General features: G+C 33.5%; 1 protein-coding gene across 2 annotated transcripts in view; it reads left to right on the top strand.

The window, feature by feature from the left end:
- The window catches only part of RBM27 (RNA binding motif protein 27), a 62,487-nt gene that overhangs the window by 22,899 nt on the left and 25,570 nt on the right, over positions 1-14,018 (top strand). For both annotated transcript variants that reach the window (XM_033096437.1, XM_033096438.1), the window contains exons 7-10: positions 911-1,198; positions 3,110-3,244; positions 10,714-10,878; positions 12,490-12,639. In XM_033096437.1, the coding sequence (XP_032952328.1) occupies positions 911-1,198; positions 3,110-3,244; positions 10,714-10,878; positions 12,490-12,639 (738 nt within the window). The remainder of the gene's footprint in view (positions 1-910; positions 1,199-3,109; positions 3,245-10,713; positions 10,879-12,489; positions 12,640-14,018) is intronic.

Below are 14,018 nucleotides of genomic sequence, written 5' to 3' on the forward strand. Positions count from 1 at the left end.
AGAATGTGTATGTTTTTACATTTTATTTTTAAGTAGGGAATAGAAGTAAATCATAATTGAAGCATTTCCTCACTTTCACCTTGGCCTCGCAACCACAGATCTCCTTCCCAAGGCCAATTTAATGTTAAGCAGTTTCTTGTGTGTCTTTCCAAACATGGTCTCTGCATATGTACATAAATAAATATTTTCTCCCCCATTTGCTTTTTTAGATAAATGTTAGTATACTACTCACATTCTTCTGCATAATGTTTTTTTTTACACTTAGCAATATTTCCTGGCAGTCATCTTACATTAATACATAAAGAACTTCCTCGGTATTTTTTAGTGTTGTATAAGTACAGAAATATGTTTAACCTATTCCTTATTGATACACTCTCTAGTGAACAAAGAATGCTGGTACATGATGCCCACTCTCTAATATTTTGCTGTTAAAAAAGAATAACCTGGTACATGATGCCCACTTGAATATTTTAAAATAAAGTTTCAACTTGTAGATATAGCAAAAATGGTTGCTTTAGAATCATATGAAAATAGATAGTGGAAATTATATCATCTAGTTCAAGTCCCGTATTTCCATCCACCTCCAGCCTTTGTTAAATTGGTATTTGTTTAAAATATCTGACTTTTTATTATGAAAACTTCAGAGCAAATGGGTGAGTAGTAGCTAGTAGCCTGTTTGACTCCGTTATTTGCTAACTCAACAAATTGTGGTCTCGTAGTGTAGAAAGTAGGGTATACCTGCCCCGACCTCAGGGATATGTGATGATTAACAGAGTAACACTAGAAAAGTTTAGACTCCTTGGAGAAAAAACATTTTGTGAATCAGATTGGTGGGTTTATCAGCGACTTGTTTTGTTTATTTTCTGATCTCTAAGTGGATCATAATAAGATTCTTCTTTGATTCTTTCAGAAAGAGGATTTTGTGTACTTGGTGACCTTTGTCAGTTTGATCATGGAAATGATCCCCTGGTTGTTGATGAAGTTGCTCTGCCAAGCATGATTCCTTTCCCTCCACCACCTCCTGGGCTTCCTCCTCCACCACCTCCTGGAATGTTAATGCCTCCGATGCCAGGCCCAGGCCCTGGCCCTGGCCCTGGTCCAGGCCCAGGCCCAGGTCCAGGTCCTGGCCACAATATGAGACTTCCTGTTCCCCAAGGACATGGCCAGCCTCCACCTTCTGTTGTGCTTCCCATACCAAGTAAGTATATGCTCACTGAGTATTTATTTCTTTAGCAGGGAATTATAGTTGGAAGCTATCCCTTTTAGCTAACTTGACAGTAGATTTAGTTTTTGAAAAGTAAATTAATAATAGAATTTGGAATATATTCCCATAATTAAGATGCTGTTTCCTTTTTTCTCATCCATTGTTCCATTGCATTATTTGTAGTACCTCCAAGTGTAAATTTTATTAGTAGTGGCCTAATGTATATTGACCTGGAGTCAAAATCTTGATAGTTGATAGCATCTTAAGGAAGCCAGTGTTTTGAAGATGTCAGAAAAAAAAACATGTCAGTAGTTTAATGAAATTTCCCAGTCTTGAAAGAAAATTTCTTCAAGAACATTGAAATATTTTTTTTTTTTTTAATTTTTTATTGGGGAAGGGGAATGGGACTTTATTGGGGAACAGTGTGTACTTCCAGGACTTTTTTCCAGGTCAAGTTATTGTCCTCAATCTTAGTTGTGGAGGGTGCTGTTCAGCTTCAAGTTGTTGTCCTTTCAGTCTTAGTTGTGGAGGGCACAGCTCAGCTCCAGGTCCAGTTGCCATTGCTAGTTGCAGGGGGCACAGCCCACCATCCCTTGCGGGAGTTGAACCGGCAACCTTGTGGTTGAGAGGATGAGCTCCAACCAACTGAGCCATCCGGGAGCTCAGCGGCAGCTCAGTTCAAGGTGCCGTGTTCAATCTTAGTTGCAGGGGGCACTGCCCACCATCCCTTGTGGGACTCGAGGAATCGAACTGGCAACCTTGTGGTTGAGAGCCCACTGGCCCATGTGGGAATCTAACCGGCAGCCTTCGGAGTTAGGAGCCCGGAGCTCTAACTGCCTGAGCCACCGGGCCGGCCTCCTAAATTTTTTAAATGTAATTGAAAAAAATTATAGGGTGGACAGTTTACATGTATATATAAGAAAATTATCTACTTGATGAAATTTAATATTGCTAAGGGATTGCAAATTATTATTTTAAAACATGATTGTCATTTAGTTTCAGTTTAAAGTACTTTTTCAATTTTTTTTTTTTTTACTTTTTATGTTTGAAATTATTGTAGACTCACAAGAAGTCGCAAAAATGGTTTTGCATGATCCTGTTTACCTGTCATTTAGCTTTCCTGCAGCAATGTTCTCTATAGAACATATTTCATTAAAATTGATAGAGGTTTCGAGACATTTAATGCATATATTTGGTCAATAGAAATATGGTTCTTTTAACTTAGCATTTGTGAATATTTAATATTGTCAGATAAATGGTATAATTGTAAAGCTCAAGTTGAGAGTTTACTTCCAGGTGGAAAAGTGTCTTCATATATATAGTAATTCTCGTAATAAATGTTATCCTAGGATGGGAACATACCTTTTTAAAGGTTAAATCCAAGAATGTCATTTGCCTCCAATATTTTACTGTGAAAAAGTTTAAGCAAACAGAAAAATTGAAAGAAACTGACCACACATACTCACCATCTAGGTTCCACAGTTAATATTTTACTATACTTGTGTTATCACATATCTTTTCATCTCTCCATTTTTATTTTTTATGGTATTTTACAATGTATTGCAGTCATTACTACACTTAAACATGTTTATCATTGAACTTTACCATCACCCCAGAAAGTTTGTTGCGGTTGCTTCCCAGCCATTTTCTGCTCCCACCCGGTAGAAGAACCAATTCTGCTTTTTTTCACTCAAGATTAGTTTTGTGTATTCCAGAACTAAAATGTCATTTTAATTAATTATGTAACTCACAGTGCTTAAGCCTGCATATTATCAAATTCCTTAATTCTGTTTAAGCCAAATTAGGTATTTTAAGTATGAATATCCAAATTAGTACTTTTACAGTGAGTATTTTTATTAGTTAGGAAATATTAATGCTGTATCTTTTACTTTTTGTTATCTGTAGGACCACCCATAACACAGTCAAGCTTAATAAACAATCGTGACCAGCCTGGGACAAGTGCAGTGCCCAATCTTGCACCAGTGGGAGCAAGACTACCTCCTCCTTTACCCCAAAACCTCCTTTATACAGTATCAGAACGTAAGTAAATGTTTCTTTTGACTTAAAATTGCTAGGGTATAGAAAAACCAAGTTTTCCCATACCAGTGTTATACTTTTAAAAATACAATTAATTTCTATTCCTCTGGACAGTGCTATGTAAAAATTATATTTGTATTTACAAGGCAGTTTATTATGTGATTATGCTATATAGCCGTGTCTTAACTTTGTGTGATAATGAGAGAAGGGCAAGGCCTTCTGTTGCAAGAGAAGCCTACTCTGCTGTAGAGTAGCAACATTTAGTCTCTTCTAAAGGGAATTTATTTTGAAGCTTCTATTAAATTATTCCTCTGACTAAATTCCCAGAGCATAAGGCTTATGTCCTAAGTATACAAAGGTTGGATAAAATGTGCCTAATAATTATTTAACTTGTATGCTGAAGTGAAGATAGCATCATTTACACTGTAATACTTAGTTGTTAGGCTATTTGTGACATTTATGTTTAACTGTAATAGTGTTTTTCTTGAATCCTAATTCTTTTGTATTTCTCAGGTGCTTTTTGTTGTTTTTAGTTTGCTAAGGCTTTTTAAAAAATTCCTTTGTCCAAAAACATAAAAATAAGGTAGCTGGTTGTTAAAAATGTTAGATTGTGAGATTTTCTCTGCAGAGCCAGGTAACTTTATGGATACATTTATTTTTTATGTAACTGTTTTTCATAAATATTTTTACATCTCTGTCATGTTATGAAGAGGCAATTCAGCAACATGATTAAGCCCAGGTTCAAATCCTGGTTTCATCACTTACTGTCACTATGACTTGGGCAAGTTATGTAACCTCTCTATCTCAAATTTCTGTTCTGTGAAATGGAAATAATAATATGCACCTTTTTAAGGTTGTTTTAAGGAATAAATGAATACATACATACAAAGCATCTAGAACAGTACCTGCCACCTAATAAGCTATGTATAAGGATTAGTTATTATAATATTGCAGTTGTTATTGCCTCCTTAAATTTGAACCACTCAGGAATGACTGTTATCTTCTCCTTAAGTTTCTACCTCCACCATCCCTATTTGTTAATGAAAATAACACCTAATCGCCTGGAATTGAAACCTTGACATGACTGTCTCATTGGTTTTCTTTTTTATATGTAATTAATGAAAATATTTTTCCTCTTTTCCTGTGAAGTATCCCTTTCTCTCTATTCCTGCTGTGGTTTCTCCCCTCATCCACACTTGAGAATCCCCTCACATTTGGATTATTGCTACTATTTTCTGGACTCCATTATGTTTCACCCCCCCGACCCCCCGCGTCACACCACACAATGTGGCTTAGCTAATTTTCCTGAGAAAACCAACACTGAATTCCTCATGAGAACTCTTTAGCGGCCACTTGTTTCCTTTGAAACCATAGATGAACCTCTCTCTGTGGCTTCTAACTCTTTTTAATTTACCCTCCCTTCTTGGTAATGTTTTTTCACTATTTGCCAACATGCGCCTTCTCTGGTCAGGCCAATTATACCATCTGTACCCCTGTCATGACTCAACTTTCTTTTCCTGTCTTCATTCCTAGTAATATGCTCTCCTATTCTTTTAAAGCCCAGATTTTCTGAGTACACAGGAAACATTCTGTCTCTGTTCTAAACTCCTGCAGTACCAAAACACATTTATTATATGATGACACATTGTATAGACCTCTGTTTGATTTCTTTTCATGTATGTAAATCTTATCCTCAACTGAGCTTCTTCAGAACAGAAACCATACCTGATACTTAAATAATTTTCTTGTTCCACACTGAACTACTTCAGTTTTCTAATCACTATAGTGTCTTTTTGTAGTGCATGTTTGTTTTGCTGCATCTCGTTATTTAATTGTGGGACATTTCAAACATACATTAAAATATAGATCATAGTGTGATGAACTCCCCATCACTCAGCTTCAATAGTTGTCAGTCCCTTTTCATCTGTTACCCCCAGATCAGCTCTTAACAGTGTTTCTTAATGCTGTTGGACTTGCAAATATGAAAAATGGATGCTTTATATGAGAATTGAGTCTGTTATAGATGGCACATTTTCATACTATTAAATTTAGCATTGTGACTCACGATAAAAATTCCATTTTTTTAATATAAAAAAAATCTGGCAATTACCATTTATTTTAATATTGTTAAATTTAACATTATAACTATAAAAATTCCATTTTGGTTTTCATTTCTAAAAATTTGACAGTTACCATTTCATTGACTCAGCTTTTAATATTCATTAATTCAGCAAATACATATTGAGGACCTACTGTGTGCCAGGCCTTGTGATACCATGTTTCCCCGAAAATAAGACCTAGCTGGACAGTCAGCTCTAATGAGTCTTTTGCAGCAAAAATTCATATAAGACCCAGTCTTATAGAGTATAATATCATATTATAATTATGATATGATATGATATAAGACTGGGTCTTATTTTAATATAACATAAGATTATATAATTTAATAATATTATATAATATAATAATATTGTATAAGACCTGGTCTTATATTAATTTTTGCTCCAAAAGATGCATTAGAGCTGATTGTCCAGCTAGGTCTTATTTTTGGGGAAATATGGTAGACAGTAGGGAGCCAAAATGAATAAGATGTTTGAGCTCATGTTACTTGTAGACCATTTTTCTACTACTTTTAAAAGCAAGGATATCTTGTGGCATGTCAGTAAAGGCCTTTTAGAACAGAAATTCCAAATTGTTTTTCAGAGGCTGGTAATATATCTAAGAAAACTTTGGGGACCAATATAGTTAGCAACTTCTACTTTTGCCACGTGAAGTGCTGTATATGAAAATATCTAATATTTCAATTTTAAAAATACTCTTTTACACCACAAAAGGACAATATCAGAATAAAGGACAATCCTTTTATATTTGATTGTATGAAATATTAGTTATATTTTTTCCCATTTCTGTCTCAGACCAATGAAAGGTAATAACTTCCCATTGGTATTTGTGAATTACTGCTTTAGATGATAATTTTATATGCTGTGTCAGTGTAGAGATTTAGTTGGTTGGCAGCTGAATATTTTGAAAGTTAGAGAATATTCATATCAATTTGAAATTCTATACAAACTACATTTTTCTTTCTTGAAAGTTAAAATTTGATTCTAAAATTTATAGAGATATTTGAAAACCTACTATGTATTTCCTGATAATTTAAACATTAAAAAAAGGTATGTTTTTTTTTTTGTTTTCTGGTGGTTGTTTTTTTGGTGTAGTATATATATAGCTTGTCAATCATACATTTTTATCTTTCTATTCAGTTGATTTAAAAATGTTTTTTATAATTGCCTTTGAGACAGATCTAAGTTGAATCTCTCAAATTGTTCAAGTTTACTTTTTTAAATACTATCGTTGGTAATTTCAAAAACCTTAGAACTTGCTTCAGTTCAGATGAATTAAAAAGCTATATAGTAGTATGTTTGCATTGTAATAGAGAACTTGAGCTATCCTCTAAGTTTAACAAGTTGGGAAAGTTTAAATTATGGATATTTTGTCATTAAAATTACCATTGAAATTCACAGCACAGAGAATGTTTATAAATTAAAAACAGCATATCAAATGGGTATTTAGCTGTGAAAATTATGTCAATGGGAACCCAAAATAAAAATAGAAAAATGAAGTCTGGATTTTTGGAGGTAAGAATAGAACTGTACTAAGAATGCACAGATGACTAAGAAATAATATTTCTCCTAAGAAGCGAAAAATCTAATAGTGGAAAAAAATACGTAACAAACAAACAAACAATAAGCCCCAAAACCCAAAAACTAATTACAGTGTATTTTGCTGTTATAACTAAATGAGCAGAGTACTTCAGAAGCTCAATTGACAAAGGAACTAATTCTGCCAAAAATTAACTTCATCTACTCTGTAATTATCAGTTGTTTTGGAAGAAGTCAATGGAATGTTAAAGGACGAAAGAGAATAACCCCACTGTAAAATTGGTAGGATATATGTTATGTAAAAGTTAATATCAAATGGTTATAGTTTAGAAAAAACTCTGAAATTTCGTTATTTTTATTAAAATATTAGATACTCTGAAAAGGACTTAAATAATGAGATGTAACTGGAATTGTCTGGTAAGACATCAATATCATATACCTATTAAAATCAACTAGTTCATCTGAAGTATTTAAACATTTTACCCAAATTTGAGGTCATCAATTCAGTGTATGATTTCTTTTTTCTTTTTTGATTTTCATAAGACCATTTTTAAGTATACTGTTTCTGCCTTAAATTTGGTCTGTTTCTTTTGCTTCTTTGAAGAGGACATAGTAGAAATGTTTTGTAACTGCCTAGTTCTTGTACTGGGTGTGTGGAAAAGTAATAGTAGACTATATAACATCCTGGATTCTAGAGACTGAATCTTAGTTTAAAGGTAGTTGTCAATCTTCAAACGAATTTACATAAATTATCTTTCTGAAAAAACATTTTCTCTTAACTATGTAAAATTATTAAAACACTGTATTCCTGAACTTGAGATTCCTTATTTCTGTGGAATGCATAACATTTCTCTGTGCAGAATCATAGACTTTGATGTTTAGAAAAGGGAATCAGTCTCCAGCAGAAGCATTGTATATTGACTAGAGTTTTTCTCCCCTTGTGTCTTCCTTGGATTTGTGTTGCATCAGTTGTCATTTTGTCCATTTCAACATGAGATACTCATCCAAAGAAATATTTGTCATTGAGATACTTTTAATAAATAAGCTTTCATCTCTTTTTTAAATGACTTAAAGAATTCCCACTGTGCCCCAGGCATGGTGTAGGCCTTGGAACTTCAGAAGGTGTGCCAGGGACCTGGGGTTCTGATAGAGGAGACACATAAATATGGCCAATAATTGGAAGGTGTAACTTTATATTTTTTCTAATTGGGCTTTTAGTTTAAAACTTAGGATTCTTTTCCATGTGCATAAAGATTAAATCAGGAAACTTACAAAGAGTAGCTAAAATTTTAGTTTGAATAAAAACTGTCTTCAACTAACTAGAGTTAACAATACGAATATAAAAATGTTGCTAATCAGGCATGTAAGATATACGAACAACTTAAGATAGGAACATGAGCTTGGTATTTTTGAAATTTGGAATTATCCAGTCACACTCTGCATTGATCAAAACTAAACTGAATGAATGAATATAAGTTGTGAATGGCTCATCTTCACCATTATTGTAACCTATTTGATTTTTAAAAACTATTAAATTTTCAAATATACACAAATGGAAAGCAAGTACTATAGAAATCTTCATGTACTCATTTACCTGCTTCAGTGTTTATAAACAAATGGTTAATCTTGCTTTATCTATCTGTAACTCACCCCTGACTTGATTATTTTAGAACAAGCCCCAAACATAACATTTTATCTGTAAAAACTTACGTATCTCTAAAAGGTAAGGATTAAACACACACAATCACATTACTTTATCACAATCCCCAAAAAGTTTGTAAGTTTACTGTTGTCACATATCCAGTCAGTGTTCGTATTTCCCAACTATATCATAAATGGTTTTTTACAGCTGATTGATTTGAAGCTGGATCCAAACAAGGTTACACATTACTTTTAGTTTCTTAAGTCTTTAAATGTAACAATTTCCCTTACCTCTTTTTTTCCCTTTCAATATTTATTTGTTGAAGAAACAGGTCATTTGTACTGTAGTATTTTATCACATTCTGGACTTTGCACATTGCATCTCCTGGTGTCATTTAACACATTCCTCTATCCCCTATATTTCTTGTAAATTGTTAGATCAGGAGACTTAATTCAATTCACATCTGGGTTTTTCTTTTTTTGGCATGAATTATTTTATTGATGGGGTTATATCCTTCCTATTGCAGTACATCATATACATAATATCAAGTTGTTTCCTTTCTGTATTATAAATACTAATCAGTAGGTACAAATGTTTTCATCCTGATCCATCCATTTTAAAAGTGCTCTTGGTTTCAGCAGCCATTGTGATTACTGCTGAGATCTCGTTTCATTAGAGGTTTTAAAAGTGTCATATTCTAATTCTATGAATTTCTAAACAGCCATCTTTCTGAAAAGGTTTGAAAGCATATTCTTTATTTGTTTTAAAAAGACATTGTGTCAACTAGCCTTTTAGTTTCCAGTTTACTTTGAGATAGTATTAATTAAGTATACTCGGTACATTGAGTGCTATGTCATAAATTTAAACTAGTCATACTGACTGAGATTGCACTTCCCGCTTTTTTCTTTAGCACACTTCTTCATTCTGCAAGGAATTCTCTGCAGTAGATCATTCTCAAATGGATATGTATTTTCACATCATTGAAGATATGCTAAATTTTATTTACAATGTAATGATTATCCTTTTCTGAGTAAATTTTGAAAGGATTGGTGCTGAGTGCACAGTATGTAGTCTGTCATACAGTATGATTGGTCACCTCCTCCATATATAGGGAAGAGAAGGGTAGGAAAGTTTGGCACATCTATTTCCCCTTTGTATTTACTATGAAATCAAGTGGGTACTATGTGGCTAGTTGTATTAAAGTGTATTAAAAATACTTTGGAATATTACAACTTTCAAGGACTTTTCATTAGGTATTTTAAAAAATTCTAAATTCACTTTATTTTGTCTTGTATCACATAGTGAATGTCTGTCTGACTTCAGATATAAAATACTAAATAAATCTTATAAATAGGTCTCTGATGGTGTAGTCAGTGAAAGAGATACTATTACATGACCAAAGGGAGGTTTTAGTCTTTTTTAATCTTGTTCCACAAAATTTGGCGTCATTGTGTCTGACATTCTTGCACCTAAATGTGCTTTCTTTCAAAAAGTGTTCTTAATATCTGAGATAATTTCATATGTACAGTGACTGGTCTGTTTTTCTGGGGTTTTATCCTTTTTTTCTTTATATTTGTTATCCACCTATTCATGGGATAACAAATTTTCAGTCTTAATTTTTTCTTTTGAACATTTCCTGTTCTCTGTGAGGTTATGCTTATGGGGATATTTTTCTTTTCATTTTTCTTTTTTTTTAAGTTCCTTTGTTATTTTTTCTGTTCCCAGATATGGGAGTGTATTTTGTGCCAACCTGAAATTATGTGAGTTTGAGGAGGAATGTTTTTGTTTTCCGATGGATGTGACAGCCTCATCGGATGCAAATCTCTACATGAATACTAGTTCAAAGTTCCTTGGTCTAATAACTTGATGTGGTTGAATGTTCAGTTTCCAGTAAAATTAGCACATAATTATTTCACTTAATCTTATAAAAGATGAAGATTATGCAGTTATGCTACTTAATTCTTACTTCTTTTTTATACCTCAATGCATCCTAACCAGTGCATGTCTTTTTCTTGAGTTAGAAAGAATCTCAGTAACATCTTTCTCAAATACTGTTCCTGTTGGTGTACTTTCTCTGTTCTTGGCTCAAGTCTCAGGAAGCACATCATTACCTAAGTAAGAGAAGCTTGTGATTCTCAATCCCAGCTGCCCTCCTATTCTTTCCTCTATAGGACAGCCCATGTACTCTCGTGAACATGGTGCTGCTGCATCTGAGCGACTTCAGTTGGGGACACCGCCTCCTCTGTTGGCAGCTCGTTTGGTGCCACCTCGCAACCTCATGGGATCCTCCATTGGGTACCATACCTCAGTCTCCAGCCCTACCCCTCTGGTCCCAGGTAAGCTTTGCTACAGATGGCCATCCACTTTTCTGACCTTTTGTACCACAAGGTGGCCAGCCTATGGAATGACCTGGTATCCTGATCTGTCACACATCCTGATTAAAGCTCTTAGATAGTTTGTGGTTTTTTTTCTGTTCCTCTGCTTTGTTGGTTTGTCTCTAGTGGCTGCTAGATGATTAGGCCTCCTGTGTGGATATCTCTGGTGTCCTTTGTATTTACTTTCAGTGCCGCGGTAACAAAAGTCATTCCTTAAACTAGTTTCTAATCTGATAGATGGGAAGAGAATATCTACTTGTGTGTTTTCTAATAATTATATGTTGTAAGAAAAACTAGGTTAATTTTTCTTCAAAACAAAAACATCTGGTTTCTTTCTGATCGTGAATAAACATGTCTTTTTTTCTCTCTGCCCCTTGTTGTATGGACTGACTGTATGATTTACTGATTTCTTGAAAAAACTTCTCCTGTTGACATACACATTTGGAAGATCTATGGAGTGCTTTGTGGACGTCTCGGGAAGTCCTTAATATTTATCACTTTGCCTTTAGATCTCAGTTCATAATTAATAAAAGGACTTTTAAGTTTCTTGGGTTCTGTGTATTTCCAGGAATTATAGAACAAGGTCATTTGATTATGTAACTTTTAAAACTTTTAGCAGCCTTAATGATAGATTTTTCTATCTATCACTTTCTGTCTAGAGTAACAAGTGGCAATTTAAAACTTTTTTAACCATAATTTGATGATCTTATACTCTGAATCATAGAACTGATTGGCCAATAATAAAGACCTTATCTTGCAGCTGAAATTTAATATGAATGACGTAAAGAATTTTCCCATTAAGGAAAAAAAATAAAAAGAGATGCAAGGACTTCTAAATCACAATTGCGAAAATCAGTGCCTTCACTCAGTATTAACCCTTTCATTTTATGTAGGATGAAGAGGATATATACTATTTAGAGATCAGCACATTCAGAATTTTTGTTAACACTAACAGAATAGTTACTTAGCATTAGAATTTTAAAAATCAAATTTTATTTGTAGGGAAAACATAGGGGACATGACAAAAGTGGCATTGATGAGGTGGGTGGTAGCAAGATAATTATATTGATAAATACAAAATTTATCTTATTTAGCTGTTTGAAATCAAACATTTGAAGTATGTTTTATGTATGAACCTAGCTATTATCTCTTCAGTTTAAAGTGCAGATAACCTAATTAATAGATTGATTCCCCTTTTAATTAAAAGAGTACTTAAAAATTGGTGAGACATGGTAACAGAGGAAACTCAACCAGTCCTTTATATAAGGTGTTCTATGTATGTGAAAATTTCTCTTAAAAATGTGCATTGAAGATTGGATTGGGTGATTAATATATATGATAAAAATTAAATGGGTATATTAATATTTAAGAATTGATTTGTGTATTTGTATTTTGTGATGGAGCATTTTCATTTCTTCCACTTCCAATAGGTGTAACTACATACTGAAACTCAAAGAGAAATGTATATGGATTGATAAATTTGTTGAAGAAAATTCAAGTTTTGCAGTTATAGTAATGAGAAATTTAAATATTCTGATTTGTTATATGTTTTGTTATTTTATTTTCCCTCAGATGCATATGAACCAGATGGTTATAATCCAGAAGCTCCTAGTATTACCAGTTCTGGTAGATCTCAGTACAGACAGTTCTTTTCAAGAACACAGACACAACGTCCAAACCTGATTGGCCTAACATCTGGAGATATGGATGCAAATCCAAGAGGTGAGAGCACCTCTTCTGTGATGCTGTGTTATACAAGAGTTAGGTGTAACATTTCTGACGTCACTAAGGTCTAAAAGTACTTAACACACTATCTCTGAAGGGTGCTATTATAATCATCTCAAATGTTTTTGAATAACTATTTCCAAATTTTAAAGCTGTAATTAGAAAGTATTTTTAAGTAAAAATAATACTAATGTTATTTAATCGCCTTTTGTAGGACTTCAGGCTATTTTAGCTAAGTACTAGGCACTGTGATAGATACTAGATATAGAAAGATCAAATGACATGGTCCCTAGCCCCCAAAGAACTGACCATTTAAGGGCCTACTTTGTATTGTAAGAGCTGTGCTTTGCACTAATAACAATTGAGAACCATAGAATTGTTTGACCATTTTTGGTGTTTATGATTACAGCCATATGTTACGACCTTTAGAAAGCATAGTCACAAACCTTAAAAGATTAAATGGAAGCATTTACTTTCAGTGTGGGTTCACACTCTTCTTTCTCCTCTCCTCAAAAAAAGAAAGAATTTGATGAGATTTCAATTTATTATTATAGTTAGATTTCTAATTTTAATGGCCATGTGCCATCCTGACATATTTTTTTTAATTTAATTATGTGGTGAACATTTTCCTGTTCTTTCCTATCCTGATTTTATTAACTTTTCTTTACTGTCACTAATAACAATATTACCACTACAGGCCAACAGTTTGTGTTGACTAAACCAAATGCTCTTATATGTATTATTATTTCTCATATTCTTTACCAACAACTTCTTAAAAGAGGTATGATTTTTATTCTCTTTTTACAGATAAAGACACTGAGGCTTAGAGAGGTTAAAGAACTTACCCAAGTCACACAGCTAGTAATGGCAGAAGTGGAATTTGAACTCAGGTCTATCTAATTCCAAAGAATATGTTCTTACCTTCTATGCTATAAAACATATATTGTTACCCCAAAGTACCTGAAATTAGTCGGAAGATCATATTCTTAGAATTTGAGGTCTTCCTTTTGTCACTAGGCTGGTCTGTCTGTACATTTATACATAGTAATCCATTAATCTCTCTCAGTGTAGAAGTTATGTGTTTTTTATACAACAGGCTTGCTTTGTCATCTTGGGCAAGTCACTTAACCTCCAGCTATATCTTTTCTGTTTTATAAAGCACTTTATAAAAGAAAAGCATTAGGCAGTGTCAGGTGGTAATGGTGACTATTTTGGGGAAGACATAAATTCTAGAATGCTTTATGCATCACAGTTGCTCTCTTGTCCATTATCCTCTGAAAACACAAGCCCTATGAGAGCAGGGATCATATTTATTTTATTCAGTCATTATACCCAAGGTCTAATACAGCTGTTGGGCTATAGCATATGCTCAAGAA

The sequence above is a fragment of the Rhinolophus ferrumequinum genome, chromosome 24 (assembly GCF_004115265.2).
Source record: "Rhinolophus ferrumequinum isolate MPI-CBG mRhiFer1 chromosome 24, mRhiFer1_v1.p, whole genome shotgun sequence".
Taxonomy (NCBI): Eukaryota; Metazoa; Chordata; class Mammalia; order Chiroptera; family Rhinolophidae; genus Rhinolophus; species Rhinolophus ferrumequinum.